The 18,450-nt window shown below is 40.1% G+C and overlaps 1 protein-coding gene across 6 annotated transcripts in view; it reads left to right on the plus strand.

The window, feature by feature from the left end:
• Positions 1-18,450, plus strand: part of FAT3 (FAT atypical cadherin 3) — a 542,685-nt gene that overhangs the window by 278,288 nt on the left and 245,947 nt on the right. For all 6 annotated transcript variants that reach the window (XM_075851466.1, XM_075851461.1, XM_075851464.1 and 3 more), the window contains one exon: positions 11,828-12,142. In XM_075851466.1, the coding sequence (XP_075707581.1) occupies positions 11,828-12,142 (315 nt within the window). The remainder of the gene's footprint in view (positions 1-11,827; positions 12,143-18,450) is intronic.

Here is an 18,450-nt window from a genome sequence, read left to right on the forward strand (position 1 = left end):
ATTATGATTAAGAAGAGCTAAAGTTAAATTCGGCATCCTTGAGATAGGTAAGGTCTGTAATAATATTCGGTTCCTTAGGGTCTCAGACCATTATTACAGAGTTCGGAAAAACACGCTCTAGCTGGTGGGGATTGCAATCCTGCAAATTGCTTGGTGAATACCGTCTTAATTAAAAAGGGGCACAGATTGCTTGGAATATCTTACTAACGCTGTCTTTGCAGAGGTCATGGAAATGCAGTAGGTTTTAATTAATAAAGGCTAATTGCCCAAATGTTGTTTTTTTCTCTCCAGATTTGATTTCCAAATGCAATATACTGTTTACTGAATATCATTAATTATTAAATGGGGCACTTGGTAATTAATTCATTAATGTCTTTATCTACCTAGTATCATTTTAAAGGGTCAATTACCCTTTCTTGCCTAAACTCTTATGCACATGGATGTGTTACCGCTGCATTTTGTGCTCCCGTAATAGGACTCCCATTGTATTGCATTGGGCCTTTACTGTCCCTCCGTATGCCTCGGATTTCTCCATCGGATACCGTATGTACAGCGGTATTCTCCATACATATAGCAGCCAACAGAGTCTGTAGGGCAGCACATGGAGGCTTTATGGCTTCGCACATGGCTCTTTGGGTGCATGGGGTTTAGGGCTCTTTTTACCTTCCAGCCTTTGTTCAGCCTTTCTGGTATTTTTGATGACAGGAACCGTACAGTCTGCTCCAATACCTCGATGGACCTCATTAAAATTATTCAAAATCTGGTATCCATTTAAAAAAAATCTGGCATAGCTGTCATGTTCTAGGGTGAACAGAGTCTAAAACATGACTTCCCAAAATTATTACCATGGCAAACCCCTGGAAAAATGTTTCCCTACTGGAGATCCTCTAGTGTTAACGTGACAACTCTTGTTGCTTTTTTTCAGGGAACACCTAAGTAGGTTATAAGGAACCACAGGGATGGGAAACAATTGGGACACTAGTCTAATGGCATCTTAAAAAAAACATCCCTTTAAGAGACTGAAAGGAAATCTTCACCCTTGCACACCATCTAGTTTTTTTTTTTTTTTAATATAAGTAGATCGAAAATTATGTGCTCGTTTCTTTCATTATCTATGTTTATAATGTTTGGAGCCACCACTAGGGGGAGCTGAGAAGCTTATTGTATAATGATTTTAATGGATATACATTGAATACCTCCTTAAAATTTTTTATGTTTCTACATATGAAATTGGAGGCATACATGAGGAATAGACTGCTATGGGTGCCATATTACATCTTCATACAACTCAGAGGTTGTATGGAACTTTAATACCATCGTGTGAATGAGCCTTCACACTATTGATTAGGAAGGTAGAGTTTTTCTTGATAATACTCGGCCCATAGGTTTCTCTAAGGGTGAAACCCCAGAAGCCAAAAACATTAAGGCTGGTCCATACATTTTAGATAGCTGTTGGCCAAATGCCATTCTTACCGCTCCCCTAATACACATGCATGTATCCTGAATAGGAAGCGGGGAGTAAGCCGCTGCCAGCACCTCTGACAACAAAAGGATCGGGCATGTTAAAATCAAACTGCCTGATACTGCCCGATATCTGGGGAGAGTCGTGAGGCCCCTGTACACATTAGATGGTCGTCCAATCCTGCTGAAATCGACACGTGTATGGCCACCTTAAGAGAGGCGTGATCCCAGCCTGCCGATACAGTGCGTGATACAATTACACCTGCGTTGTAAAAAGTTTTTTACATTTACCTCAACGTCTTGGGCTGAACACATTGACAAACATGTAGGCTATCGACGAGAAGCTTGGAACGCAAATCAGCAGGGTGCCCTTCGTCAGTGCGAATATTATTGAGCAAGCCTAGAAAATGTCTTCTGCCTCTCCAGACAAAGACCTTCAGAGATCCTGTTGTTTCTCCACCTCCATATTTCTCAGCATGAACAAAAACTCCCATGAGTCCACTCTCTGCTACAATAAAGCTTTGTACAAGAATCAACCTGAGTTGTGCGTGCTGTGGATTTGGAATACTTGTGTTCCCTGCAATGACATTCTACAAGCTGATGGTCAACAAACCTTGTTATCGTTGCCCAAGAATGTCAATAATGCATGAAGGTAAAGAGGTCATATGCCACCCCCCCCCCTCTCCATACGGGTCATGCTACACTGTGGGTCCGACATGATTCAGTCTTTAAATACCATGAATGAAAATGCATTACAGCCCCGCTCTCCACTATTATAATCTTTACGCGGCACTTAGATTGTCCTCTCTTTTTTTTTTTCTCCGAGTCTTGCTGAGCCTGATGGCTCAATATTGCTTCTCAGCAGGAACTTCTGTTAAACTCCTCGCTCCTGCAGTCTGGATTATTTAGTTTCATTAAAATAAAACACTGAAGAATAAACTGAGATTTAACGTCTAATTTGGCTGGACGGGAACACGGTATTCGTGTCTTAAATGTTTCCAATTGGCTTCCCACCTGTGCCCTGAGACTGCCAGCAGAGAATTCCTTTTCCGTCTATTAGATGAAGATTTAAAAAATATTTTGCCCCCGGCAGAGTCATGTGAAGTGTTGTTGCTGCCTGATACTTGTTTGCAATTTTTATAAATCTCATAAAATTTATTTTCTGCTGTAAAGATATGTGGCGTACGTTTCATCTTCCGTTTCGGTCTTAACATGGTGTCAGGACTATTAGTTATTTTTTCTCAAAATAATTTTTGATTTTCGGAAGAGAAAATTTTGGAACATTTTTGTCTTCTCTAAATGTCCTTCAGTATTGACCAATTAGTTACTACGTAAACATTTCGCTCTTTACTTGAGATGTTTTTGCAACTTGTAAGGACACAGAAGTGTAACTTGTAGCTCCTGGGCCCCAATGCAAAATCTGCAAGAAGATCCCCCACCTAACATGTGCCATATATTACTGGTGTATTCTTATGTGGCACCCGGGCCCTTGTGAGACTACAACCCCTATGACTTTGCCCGTGCTCATGCACACAGTTATATTAAGGATCTGTGTTGTATTTAAGGGCATACATACCATAGAGGCAGATTAGAGTTAAAGTTGGTGCCATCCTTTTTGTTATTGGGTGTTGAGAAACTGTGAAGGTCTCCCCCTTCCTTAGGGTCCAATCACACGGTCCGTCATGGGGCGTTTAAACGAGGGCCGATCGAGACAGCTCGTTGATCGGTTGCTCGTTTGCTCCTTTCATACGGAGCAATGATTGCTTATGTATAGGGAAGAGCGATCGTTACTTCGATTGCTCGTCCCCATACATTTTCATCATGTCGGTAGCGCATCTCCCTGTAGATGTAGGTAGATGTGCTGCCGACAACAATGATTTTAAATTCTGCATAATAGATGATCGGGAATGAGCTTTTATATGAACACTTGTTTGCCCGATTATTGGCCCGTGAAATAGGGCCTTTAGACTCTTCAATGTTAGCAAACAAAGGAGGAGGAATCAGCACAATGGTCATAAAATGATGATGTGAAAGACGAACCAGCACCAGGCCCTTCTGTCCTAGTTGGCGTTAGCCAGCACCATAGGTGGGGGGAGCATTATAATCTCTGCTATGGGACCCACTTACTTGATATTATGCAGAGTTTTTTCTTATATGAAAGCCATGAAATCAAGGCAAGTTCATTGCAGGTCATATTACAGAAGTATTGCTTCTAGGGAAGAATATGCCGCCGTAGGAAGGCACCATTCGGTGGCAAACGGAGTGCCTGCAACTCTGGAATACTGAACCTTAGGGACTCTGTGTCATCGTACCGGCTTTGTCCACGCAGTCTTATTAGTATCTAAGCTTTTACATGTACGTAATAGTAGTAAGCACATTTAGGATAAAGTAGCAAGTTGTCAACAACGCCCCAAAAAGTTTTGAATGTATTGATGTAAACAATGAGTATTTCCATGCTTTAACTTCCAGCAAAGATATTGCCAAAGCTGAGGAATTGATACACTTACCATATTAAAAAAAAAGTTGCATAACTTTTTGTTATACCTACATTAAATCAGAAACCTCCTTAAAGTTCAATTTGCCCATTATATACTAATGGCTGGTGACTACAATGTAATCATGTGGAAGCCCTCACGCAAACAGCAAAGCCATGATTGGCTCAATGATTGGGTCGAACGAGCGTTCTTACAAATGCTATTTCCAGATTATCGCCCTGTGTAAACAGGGCATTGATCAGCCGACCAACAAGAAAACGCTCATTCGTCGGCTGATTTAATCTTTTATTCTGCCCTGAAAATCATCATTTTCGGCAGCACATCTCTCCATGTAAACCGGGAAGTTGCTTCCGACAGTATGTAAACTATATGGGGACTGAATGATCTTCGTCCGCATACTGTTTTACATTCGCCCATCCAAGGGGTCTTTAAACGAGTGCCGATCGACTTCGAATTATCGGAAATCGGCTCATGTCTGTGTAGACCCACCTTTAGGCAGAGTAGGCAGCTGCCTAGGGCATTCATTTGGGGGTTGCAATTGCCTTTAAATTCATGTCTACATCCATTTGGACATAACTGTACATATATGAATATATACATGCACAGACATAACATGTATGCTAAGCAGAGAAAACGTGTGTTAGTGGGTATTGGGCTGAACAATCGGCCATCCAACAGCTATCATGCTAGTCTTTGGGAACCGGGGTTGGAGGTCGAAACCTCTGCATTGGGCATCAATAGTGTTTGTCCGATATTACGGAGCTATAGGCAAAGAAAAAAACCTTAGTATACCCCGTATGGAGGCACATTATCTCTATTGTATAAAAAATGAGAACTGCAGTAACTCCGACACGTTTACACTAATAGAAGTAGCTGCTAATTATCACCTTCCCCCATGTAATTGCCGTACAACACGCACATCTTCACGTGGCCATTGATGAGCTTTCTGTATGTTCAGCTGGGTTGACACAAATTTAAAAATCACAAGTTTTGAGCTTTCCTTTCATGTGCTAAGTGAAGATGATGAAAGATGTTAAAATTTCAGACAATTTGCTCTGAGGTTAGATGTACGTCAATTGTCGAGCAATTTTCAAAGGAGACCATCAAGAAATTGGATCATTTTCACAGTAAGAAACATTTTTTTCTACGTTGCCGTCTTTTCGAGAGAAGATTGGGCGACATTTCACCCTTTTTGTTCGGTTATCAAAATGGGAACATTTATAAAATGTCACAAGGAAAAATTCAAGGTTAAGTATAATGTAGTGAGCTGTTTAACCGCGTATCTGGGACTAAAAGAGACTAATTACATCTTTCACACTTCCATCAATCGTCTTCTCTGATCTTATATCTTAAGTTCTACAAAAGGAAACATCAAATTATATTATTATGGCATTTTATACATTTTTATTTTAATGGTTAAAGAAATACGTGTGTATAGTTTGCTAACATTGGGTTAAGGGGTCCATTATGTCTTAATGACTTGTTTTTGGCATATTCACTCACATCAGTCCCTGTCCCCAATGGGGCTCACAATCTAATTTCCTTATATCAGACACACACATACTTCCAAATTTTGGAAGCCAGCATGTTTTTGGTGTTTAGAAGGAAATCTGAGGAAACATGGGGAGAACATGCAAACTCCATACAGATGTAGTCCTTGGTCGGATTTGAACCCAGGATGCCTTTTTTAGATACACTATTAAGGAATTTTGAGTTAAAACAGGGGAGACCCACATTAAGGACCATCATCATTAGCCAGAGAGGAGAGTGGCTACAAAGAGTGTTTCCCACTCTGGAGGACCTGGCACATCCATACTTTACACAGAAAGTCCATTGATTTTAATAGACATCATGCAATGCTTAATTTTCCTGCGGTAGCGCTGCAGGAGAATTGAACACTTCCCCCAGAGATTACAGTTAGTGGTCCCAGTAGCAGGGCACCCTGTGATTAACTTATTTTTTGGGGAGTCTTATAACAAAAAAAAGGTTGTTTAAGGCAGATCATCTCTTTAAGCTCCTGGGCCCCAATGCAAGATCTGTAACATGGCCCCTACCTCGCATGTGCTGATTAAAATACTAGTGTCTTATGTGGCAGAGGGGCCTTTGGGCCCCTTCAGGCACCCTGGTCCGGGTGTGAGTATTACCTCTGCATGCTCTATAGCTACGCCCCAATCTTTATGTACAACAATGTACAATGTTATACATGTGTATATATATATATATATATATATATATATATATATATAAAATTCCTGTCATAGATTCCTGTCTAGCTACAGATATTAAATATTCACAAATTTGTATGATCACAGGTTAGATTAGTGTGTGTCACATGTAAACACAATTTTACAGTTTAGATTTAGAACTTATCTACATAAAAAGTTGAGTCACTGTGTACATGCATTACATTACTTATCCTGTACTGATCCTGAGTTACATCCTGTATTATACTCCAGAGCTGCACTCACTATTCTGCTGGGGGAGTCACTGTGTATATACATTACATTACTTATCCTGTACTGATCCTGAGTTACATCCTGTATTATACTCCAGAGCTGCACTCACTATTCTGCTGGGGGAGTCACTGTGTACATACATTACTTATCCTGTACTGATCCTGAGTTACATCATGTATTATACTCCAGAGCTGTGCTCACTATTCTGCTGGTGGAGTCACTGTGTACATACATTACATTACTTATCCTGTACTGATCCTGAGTTACATCCTGTATTATACTCCAGAGCTGCACTCACTATTCTGCTGGTGGAGTTACTGTGTATATACATTACATTACTTATCCTGTACTGATCCTGAGTTACATCCTGTATTATACTCCAGAGGTGCACTCACTATTCTGCTGGGGGAGTCACTGTGTACATACATTACTTATCCTGTACTGATCCTGAGTTACATCATGTATTATACTCCAGAGCTGTGCTCACTATTCTGCTGGTGGAGTCACTGTGTACATACATTACATTACTTATCCTGTACTGATCCTGAGTTACATCCTGTATTATACTCCAGAGCTGTACTCACTATTCTGCTGGTGGAGTCACTGTGTACATACAGTACATTACTTATCCTGTACTGATCCTGAGTTACATCCTGTATTATACTCCAGAGCTGCATTCACTATTCTGCTGGTGGAGTCACTGTGTACATACATTACATTACTTATCCTGTACTGATCCTGAGTTACATCATGTATTATACTCCAGAGCTGCGCTCACTATTCTGCTGGTGGAATCACTGTGTACATACATTACATTACTTATCCTGTACTGATCCAGAGTTACATCCTGTATTATACTCCAGAGCTGCACTCACTATTATGCTGGTGGAGTCACTGTGTACATACATTACATTACTTATCCTGTACTGATCCTGAGTTACATCCTGTATTATACTCCAGAGCTGCACTCACTGTTCTGCTGGTGGTGTCACTGTGTACATACATTACATTACTTATCCTGTACTGGTCCTGAGTTACATCCAGTATTATACTCCAGAGCTGCACTCACTATTCTGCTGGTGGAGTCACTGTGTACATACATTACATTACTTATCCTGTAATGATCCAGAGTTACATCCTGTATTATACTCCAGAGCTGCACTCACTATTCTGCTGGTGGAGTCACTGTGTACATACATTACATTACTTATCCTGTAATGATCCAGAGTTACATCCTGTATTATACTCCAGAGCTGCACTAACTATTCTGCTGGTGGAGTCACTGTGTACATACATTACATTACTTATCCTGTACTGATCCTGAGTTATATCCTGTATTATACTCCAGAGCTGCACTCACTATTCTGCTGGTGTAGTCACTGTGTACATACATTATATTACTTATCTTGTACTTATCCAGAGTTACAGCCTGTATTATACTCCAGAACAGAATTTACAATACTGCTAGATGTTATTTGAAACAATTGATAAGCTGTCGGACACACCCCTGACAGCTTAGCTGAGCTCCTATAATGCATTGGGGCAGTTTGTTTTTCCTACACCAGGTTACTGTTCAGTGTATGGTATAACAACAATACTTTCCAGTATTCAAATAACTTGAAACAACTTTGTACAGATTTAAAGCACCTAAGGAATGCTGGGAGATATCAGCTCTGAAGCCTGCAAAATTGTGAATGCAGCTCAGGAGTATAATACACTCTGGATCAGTACAAGATAAGTAATGTAATGTATTTACAAAGTGTCACTTATCCTGTACTGATTCTGAGTTACAGCCCATATTATACTCCAGAGCTGCACTCGCTATTCTGCGGGTGGAGTCACTGTGTACATATATTACATTACTTATCCTGTACTGATCCTGAGTTAGAGCCTGCATTATACTCCAGAGCTGTGCTCAAAATTCTGCTGGTTGTCATTGTAAATAGTTGACAAGCTTGTTGACAAACAGACCCCTATCAGCTTGGCTGAGCTCCTATAATTCAGTCGTACAACTTATTTTCACTTACTGTACATTGCCTCATGAAAAGACAATAAATGAAAAGTATAATTTTGCAGACAATGAATGCTGGGAGATTTCAGCTCCAAAGCTTGCAGAAGTGTGAATTCAGCTCTGCAGTATAATATAGGCTGTAGCTCAGCATCAGTATAAGTAATGTATGTACACAGTGACTCAACACTTTATGTAGATTATTTATGTTTGTAAACTGTTAGAAGGTTGACATACCCTTTAAGTGTTTATATGTTCAGCTTTTTCCTGTATTGTTTCTTTGTAGTGTTACTCTTATTGACTCCAACGTCAGTTTGGCCTTTTGTCCTTAATTGAAATTCACGAGTCCTGAATTAGTAATTTGGGCCTATGGAAAGTGACATGGGCTCTATAGAATTTTTTTCAACCTTGCCCTTCAGTGATATACATCACCCCTACGTAGTAGAGCTTAGTATATTGCTGAGGGCTGAAATAGTGCAGATAAGTTCTTTAATCATATATTATGGATAGGGACCTGTATATCCTCATGTCTCATGGTGATAACACTCAGGGGTGGTCCTGAACCCACATCAAGAAAACGGCAGATAACAAAACATTCCTTGAATAAGGTTTACTTTAATTTTACTGATGTAGATGTCATACCATGCAAGTAGAAAAGGGTATAAATAGCACCAAGAGAGGAGATAGGCCAGTTGTAAAGATGTGGTAGAGCTGAGTTTGTCATTTGGCACTCTGTATTATAATGCATGATCTGCATCATGGCTTAGCTCATTGTGATATTACCCTGTGCATGCTTTCACATAGGATTGTAGGTTAACAGGGTGTTATCATGCAAAACACAAAACGGTTAAGTGGCAAATTTGGCTCTGCTACATCTGTACGCACTAAGAATTCAATTCTTGGTGGGTTTACCTTCATGGACCTAGCCTGGAGCAAAGATTTCGTTTTCTGCCCTAACAATAGCCCAGGATATGATGGCTTGGGGCTTGTTGTCCCCTCTCTCACTATAGTCCCATCTTTTTGGCCATTTTACCCTAATTTATTTGATAACCTTGAAAAAATTGTGGATAGGGGGAGCCCTGTGCAAATTCACACAGTCTATAGGAAAAAGCATAGGGCTAGCATGTATATTATATAGCACGGACACTATATGTATAATGATAGTATTTCACAATTGTTAGCACATATGCAGAAGTGTGACTCCATGAACACATGGGATAAGAAGTGTGGTGTAATATAAAATAATGTGTCCCACTTTGACCATCTGATACCTTGGAAGGACAACCAAAATAAGCAATTCCTTTATACATGGGAGCTCTGCAGCTCATATAATGTACAGTAAATGTCGCTGTCATTGAGAGTCTACGGAGCAGATCCTTCGTGAAAGTGTGGAAGTGATTAAGTGTGGATAGCCGTCACGCACTTCTCCATGTCAGGTAGACGGTGCGACAGCTGAAACATTAATGTAGTGAGCTTGGGTTACCGGACCAGAGCATTACCCATAATCCCTTCCCTTTCCCACAGACATTGGGATAATAGCCGAACACGTTCCTGAGTTTTGTCTACTTCTACGGTTTCTCTCTGCTTTCTAATATATCTCTGGGATGGAGACTCTCTGGATTATAGAGGCATCTGGAAGGCTCGAATTCCCATTAGAGAGTATAGCAAGTGTAGGTCATGAGCTTGTCAGGATTTTCTGCCGGCTGCTTCCTGTATGTGTACAGTCTCATACATCAGTTCTGTAGCGGCGGCCAGAAGTGTCTTATTATACCGGCTCTTTCAGCACCATTGAGATCTCTATATAACTTGTTTTCAGCACTTGGAAAGAATACTGTGTAGAGAAATATAATAACAAGATCATTATATTGTCTGGTACAAAAGAGCTGCCGAGGAACTACTAGTCCCCGAATGCCTCATAGGAGGCTAAATCTATATTGGTATACAGATCTGTGGAATATGTTGTAGATATACAAGTCATTAAAGGTGGCAGAAATTGAGATATTTGTCCAATGTAGACCGGGTCGATAGAAATAAAACAATTTGATCCCTTATGGAAGTGGCTTGTTAAGTAAATCCAAGGGTTGTCCCATTACAGGTTGGAGATGGTCCAACCATTGAGATTCATATCATTCCCAAGAATGAGGAGGCCCTGATCCTGTACTGTATGGACACTCTGTATGGGAAGGAATCGAAGCTTTAGAAACAGTCCAGCATGCCCATCATTGTTTTGCGGGAACTGAGGTTGGATGTTGGAATCCAACATCTGAATTCTGCTCGAAAGCCACCACCTCTTTGAGAAGACCACCCTAAATCTACTGTAGATTTTTAGTTCCTTTTTATATAATTTTGGGTGCTCGTCATAGAAAGTTTCACTGTGTATGTACATCTCAGAGGGAAATTAGACTGTCCGCCTTATTTTGCTTGTTTATATCAATCCAATTACTCCTCTGTGAATATACTATATAACATATTAACTTTGGATAATTCCAAACCCTTCCTACGTCCTTACATACATACCTATATTGTCATTGTTTAGCATTTTATTACCATACCTTATATAACTACTATATAGATATGTATGTATGGGCGTAGGTAACTCCGTGGTTAGCACTGTTCCCTAGTCCTAGTCAAATCCGACCAAGGAAAACATCTGCATGGAGTTTGTATGCTCTCCGCATCTTTACGTGAGTTTCCTACGGGTGCTCCAGTTTCATTCTACACTCCAAAAATATATTGATAGGGTATTTAGATTGTGAGCCCCACTGGGGACAGTAAGTCAGGACAACGTCTGTACACTGCTGCAGAATATGTTGGCACTATTTAAGTAATAGAAATTTTTAAAAAAAGGGCAACTTGGAAGCCAGTCCCTGGTGTAGTGCATGAAGGGTGCAAAGACCTGCTCTACTAAAGGGTTGTTCTGATTTAAGATTGTGGTTAGAAACGCGTTGTGTGGGTGGTCTCTATGGTCTCTATGATCAGCTTATACAGAGGGTGACTTCTCTACGCCACTATGCCAATACCACTGCAGAGTAATCGGTCTACATGAATTGATGGCAGTGAACACAGTGGTCCTCCAGAACATGAAGGGGTTATTTAACCTACACAACTGTTATTGCTACCAAGATGACTCTAAAAAGAGAAAAGTGATCTCTAGAAAAAGGTTTGACGTATAAAAATAAGTAAATGGTCTCACTGTTGTATGGATATAAATTGGTGTATCAGGTTTCTGTAGAGTAATAAGTGATCTAGAGTTGATATTAGTTCCATTGGCATAAGAAATACTTTGGTTTGGATGTGGGCAATGACTGGTCCTTGAGTGATCCTTGAACCCACGGAGATAAATACGCTGAAAATATGTGACGTATTGTACACTAACAGTGCGATCTCTTTGTGTTTTTGTCTTCTAGGAGTTATCTACACTGCTGATGTCCTAGATACAGAAACCACCAACACCTACTGGCTTACAGTTTATGCCACCGACCGAGGAGTCGTCCCTCTCTTCTCTACCATTGAGGTTTACATTGAAGTGGAAGATGTCAATGATAACGCTCCTCTGACTTCACAACCCATATACTATCCTACTATTGTGGAGAATTCCCCTAAAGATGTGTCTGTGCTCCAGGTCCAGGCTGTAGACCCTGATTCAAACACCAGCGATAAGTTGACCTACAAAATCACAAGTGGAAATCCGCAGAACTTCTTTGCCATCAATGCCAAAACAGGTAGAGATTCAAAAAGTTTTATTAGACTTTTTCGTATTTTTTTTTACATATTTTATTGGCTTTTAGAGTCTTCTGAAATAGTAAGGTCATAATACAATACGCAAGTTGGGGATTGAAGACTTAAAGTGGTGAGGGGATGTCCTGCCTAATTAAGAATATATGAATATTCTGATAGTCCACCTGCATATTTTTACATTGCCCCCTCATACTTCATATTTCCACCTTACACAATACTCATGCTCATACTTGGGCCAATTCTATGTGACGCTAGATAGACTGGCAGAATATTTTTGCACTGTGGAGGAAATAGTATTTATCATACAAATCCCATATTGGACCAATGATCTGGATGTGGGTTGGATGGATTTCTAGCCATTGTGGCTTGATTACATTGTTCACATTGGTATTTGGATGATCTTACAGCTTGGTGTTTGGTCTTGGTCATTATTAGCTGGATATTGCTTGGATACATGGTGATATCTAAGAGTTCATTCATTTGGTTTATATAGCAGGTACATGTTTTACTGTTTTGGATGCAGAAGACTTGGATATTGATATATTTAAGCTGAAATGCAAAAAAAAAGAGCATGAAATGTGAGATATGCACAGCCACCGTACAGATGAGCATTTGTCCAGCTAAAAGCTTTTAATATGAAACCTAAATATTCTTCCGCTGTTACATATGAGTCCAGAAAAACATCCTCACAGCCTAATTATAAAGAATGAGAAGTCACCTAAAAAATAGATAAGTGCCATAAGCAGTTACACAAACAGTAAAAATGTCTACTTTTAATAATACCCCTAAAATAAGCTGGTCACCGTTTGCCCTTTTTATTGGATCCCCAGCAATCTGTTATTATCTTTGGGGAAACGCAGCAGCAAGTGTTGAGTTTTTACACAGCACTCCCGAAGGGGAAATACAGCATTACATGGTGGCCATTGAAACAAATGGGCAGTCCATGTAATGTAAGGATATATTGGGTCCGCCAGAGAGAGACTCTATGTAGCTACTCTTTGCTCTGGCTCATCGATTGAAATCCTGAATGAGGGACTTTTCTATCAACTCAGATTGTCTTAATTGAGCATATAAAAATAGGATCATAGCTGTAATAGCTACATTAGCTATATGCTAATTATTTTAATAATAGTTATGAGATGTCTATTCCTTATATATACTCCCTTCCCCAATATATATATATATTTTATGAAGCAACAATGGAAGAAATAAAAAAATGTTAATCCCATACAATATTCTATGTTTTCTTTTAACCCGTCCATCGCTACACCGGTCTGGAACACATTAAATCTGCAGCCCGTAGCAGCAGGTGGAAATAGGTCACAGGTTTAAGGCAGCAATTCCTACACACTGTCATTTTACTTTCACCTCTAAGTGATTGCACCGCTGTGGGGAGTCCTTTTGTTCATTTCATGTGGCGTCAGAAACCTTGAAATAACAAGACTAACAGGTCTTGCTCACAGCAGTGTCCAGTTAGGTACATGTTCTGTGCATCTCTTCCAGTGGACCCCGCTGCGTCCCTAGTAATCTGTATCCCCGTTAGTTACATTAAATCTTTCAATTTTCTATAAAATGAAAAGAGAGCACAGTGGAACACCTGCTATCCATGTCTGAGGCCCAGACGTTGTTTCCAAATGAGCTCCTAAATTAACTTGAGTGTTCAGAACGAAAATGAAGTGCGGTTTACACCAAACACAACGTGCGTGGTCTCTTTACATTAAGAAATGTATCTACTGCTGTTCAAATCATAGCTTTTAGATAAGGCTCAAAAAGTTTTCAGCAGAAATTGCTCAGCTTCAGCATTCTCCGTTCTTAGTGGTGACATTAGAATTGATTTTTGGTCAAATTGGCTCAGTAAACATAGAGATCTTCTTCTCTGAAACATTCCATATACCTGATTAGGGCTTTTTAAGATCATATAGAGGGTACATTGGTCTGGAACGCCCTCTATGGTCCGGACCATGGAGCCACTCCATAGAACACCTGTCAATGAAGACACCCATGGTCATCCATAGGTGTCAGGTAATACTTCACCTCACCTACAACAATGCTGCAGGGAAGAGGAGCATTTGTCCCGATCTCAACAGCTGATGGTAACATTCCCAACAATGGGATCTCTTGTAATCGACTCATTGCCAGGGATCTGCCCATTGAAACTAAGGCATCCAAATTGCCCATATCGCAAGCATATGCCATCAGTATCCGATTGGTGAGGTTCCAACCACTGTGACCCCCGGTGATCAATAAAACAAAATGGTAGTAGAGCTAGAATAGAGCTATGCCCATTTGACTTATGTCAGCTTTTTATGGAAGCCACGTGGTTGGCCCATTATAGTCAATGGAAGACCATGTGGCCACCGAAAAAAATTGAGCGAATTAGACAGGAGCTGATGGGGCACAGGAACTTTTGTGCCTCTCACTTTGTTGTAGTGATCGATGGAGGTCATATTGGTCAGACTCCGACCAAATGACATGTTGCAGTGGTACTGTATGATTTTAGTGGGGTGACCCCGTCAACTAAGCTTTTAAAGTACCCCAATATTTAATTATTTTTAGATACATGCACCCGTACAACAGACTGTATGGATCCTACTTACTGTACATTGAACTCCATACATATACAATGAATGCAAATAGAGCTCATAAGAGTAGGGAAATCACTAAGATAGGAAAAAGTAGGGCAAGTAGGGCATTTGGCTCACATGACAGAAGCTCACGGTTATATGGATATGACAAATGAACAAGACTATGTAAGCTACTTTATGAAGGATCTTGAATTGTTCTTCTGTATTCAATTAATACATATGAAAATAATAGTTCTAAATAAGAGTTTCATTACTCCTCCAAAAAAAAGTTAGATGGACTCACAAAAATATGGAGAATAGTAATAAGGATCAGTGTAGATCAGGGTGCGGTTTTTATGCACGAGGATTATTTCTCTATTTTATTTCAGATCTAGAGAATGTTACATTAACAGCTGTTAGATTTGTCTATTTTGGTTCTCAAGACACTTGACTATCGGTCCTTCTCGTCTCCCTAAAAATCCCCACATGTAAATAATAATTATAAGTAAATAAAGTAGTCCTAAGCTTTGGACAACCCCAAAGTGAGAGGAAGTCCACTGTTTGAGGCCCCCAATTATGGTTCCCTTTATTATAGAAGTAAATTGCCAGGGTTCCCATCAGTGTACTTCACCCCAGTTGTCAACTTATCATCAGGGGAACCCCTGCAGCAAAATGAGCAAGTCCAAACTGAAAATATCTTATACTTAGTAACTGTTATATGAGCTCCCATGATGCACTGCTCTACAGTAACAGGAAACCAATGGAATTCTGTTTTGATCCCGAGTTCCAGCCTGTGTTATACTCCAGAGCTGCATACATGCGGTTGCCATTGGAAACAGTCAATAAGCTTATCAATAAGCTTATCGACAGACATAGCCCAAACAGCTTAGCTGAGCTCCTATAATGTAAGGGGCTGAATAGTGCCTAATGTGATTATGATGACACTTCCTGGGACTGAAATAACCATTAAAAACCTCTTTGTAGACACTAAGCCTACAAAGAATACTCAAAGATTTCAGCTCTGAAGCCCAAAGAATTGTGAATTCAGCTCTGGAGTTAAACACATGCTGTAAAGGGGTTTTTACAGAAGACGATTATCAGGCAGACGAGCGTTCATATAACGCTCATTGCCAATAATTGCCCTGTGTAAAAAGGGCAGCGATCAGCAGATGAACGAGCAAACGCTCGATCATCTGCTGGTCGTATAGTTTTAAAAAAAGTCAAAGATTATTGTTGTTGGCAGCACATCTCCCTGTGTAAACAGGGAGACGCGCCGCCGACATGATAATAATATATGGGGACGAGCGATCGGAGTAACGACCGATTGTCCCCATCCATAGCTTCATGTGACTGGAGCAAACGAGCGCCGATCAACGATGTCTCGTTAATCGGCACTCGTTGCACTGCCCGCTTATCGGCCTCTACTCAGGAGTAGTACAAGATAAGTAATGTCATGTTTTAAAAAGTGACTCAACATTGTATGTAAATTTGAACTGCGAAATGTTGTAATTGTTGTTCAGAAGTAATTTCCTCTTACGGCCCCTTGTAAACAGGCCGAGACGGCAGCTTTGATATTCAGTATAAATTATTTTTCGATGAATGCAGCGTTCATCCAGCGTAGTCCTAAAGGATAATAATGTATGTAATTGTGTGCTCGCCATTCAACAGTAAACCATGGGTCCAGATGACAGCGTAAGGGTGAACCAGAGGGCATCCTACATTGTCGCATTTCATGCCGAATACTTGAAACTAATTGCCTTAGCATTGATGAACCATTAATTCAGCGACGTGTAATCTGGGGCACCAGAGACTCATATACAGTAGACTCCGTATTTTTGAGTTCATTATATAAACACACAAATCAGAATCAAATGAGCTTCAGGCCATGAATACAGTTTCCTACGTAGAACCCAAGAGATGTTTTTGTACTTTTCAGAAGCTAAAAAAAAAAAAAAAATGTCCGTAGACGATAGCGGAGGGTAAATAAATTGTATAATAAAGTCATAAAAAGTGATGAAAAGCGGCTACACATCGTATATGGACTACCACAACGGTCGTTTTCACAAAATACATAGAGGTACTGGGGAGGAGATGTACATTGACGGCCATACTGTTATATTTCTCGCTCTAATGTCTTTTTTGGGCTTTTCCGTCTCAATGCCTCCACAAGCGTGGCTCATCCACTGCCTTTCCCGAGAGGGCTAATTGGCAAACCAGCAACATTGATAAATACGTAGTCCGCTAAATATGGATTTCTCCCGAAGGGCCAGAAACAACAATTCTCTTAGATCTTTGCCCTTCTGATAAATTAGTTTTTGTTGAACTAATTCAGTATTCATTTATTTGATTCAGTTTTATGCTTTTTGTTTGAACATTTTTGTCCCTGTCATACCAATTGTTACTTCAGCTTCATTTTGTATTATTTTTAGTGTGAACATTTTTTTTCAAAAAATTCCCTATGGTCTTCAAGTTGTAAAATGCAGCCGGTAAGATCTATACGCTGCTAAAAGCATTCAGAAATATGTGTGGAAAGGTCTCTGAAAGTTTTTTCATCTATTGGGAATGAAAAAGGTGATGGATTTTTGTGGACTTCCTGATGTTCATCACATTGAAGAACAATACAGTCACACTCTTTCTGAAATGGCCCGGAACAAAACCCTGGATACCTCCTAACATTTGAGTTCCCAATTAAGGGACATTTGTAAGTACCCCCCACAATCCAAGTAATCAAATTTGCATAGCCCCACCCCCTTTTAGGGCCATTTTAGCAGGACAATCCCATGAAAAATGGGAAGGTTTGGAGGTATGCCCCCCCCACACAAATACCTACAGAGGCATACATAAATCCGAGGGGTGCGCCCTGATGTTGCTGATTTGCAATCACACATTACCATCCTGGGTCAGGAGGGCCATCTCCCAGGTCTGTGCCGACCATGAAAAACCTATAAAAGCTCGCCACCAAACTTTTACTTCAGCTACTGAAAGGGCAATGTTTAATAATGACAGAAAATCGTTCACGTGTTTATTTTTTTGTAAATGAGAACTTTAGTAAGAACAAATTTTTCCTTATAATGCTTCCTTACAGGGTACGTCCATCTTTGGACACCATTAAACAGCATCAATCTGAAATGAATCTACATAAAAAGTTGAGACACTTTGTAAATACATTACATTACTTATCTTGTACTGATAGTGTATTATACTCTGAAGCCTGCAAAATTGTGAATGCAGCTCTAGAGCTGATATCTCCCAATATTCCTTAGGGGCTTAATATCTGTACAAAGGTGTTTTTTTTAAAGTTATTTGAATACTGGAAAGTATTGTTGTTATACCATACACTGTACAGTAACCTGGTGTAGGAAAAACAAACTGCCCCATGCATTATAGGAGCTCAGCTAAGCTGTCAGGGGTGTGTCCGACAACAAGCTTGTCGACTCTCTCCAGTAACAACCAGCAGAATTGTAAATGCCGTTCTGAAGTATAATACAGGATGTAACTCTGGATAAGTACAGATAAGTAATGTAATGTTTGTACACAGGGACTCCACCAGCAGAATAGTGTGTACAGCTCTGGAGTGTAATACAGGATGTAACTCAGGATCAGTACAGAATAAGTAATGTAATGTATGTACACAGTGACTCCACTAGCAGAATAGTGAGTGCAGCTCTGGAGTATAAAACAGGATGTAACTCAGGATCAGTACAGGATAAGTAATGCATGTACACAGT

This window comes from Rhinoderma darwinii, chromosome 2 (genome assembly GCF_050947455.1).
Source record: "Rhinoderma darwinii isolate aRhiDar2 chromosome 2, aRhiDar2.hap1, whole genome shotgun sequence".
NCBI classification, from domain to species: Eukaryota; Metazoa; Chordata; class Amphibia; order Anura; family Rhinodermatidae; genus Rhinoderma; species Rhinoderma darwinii.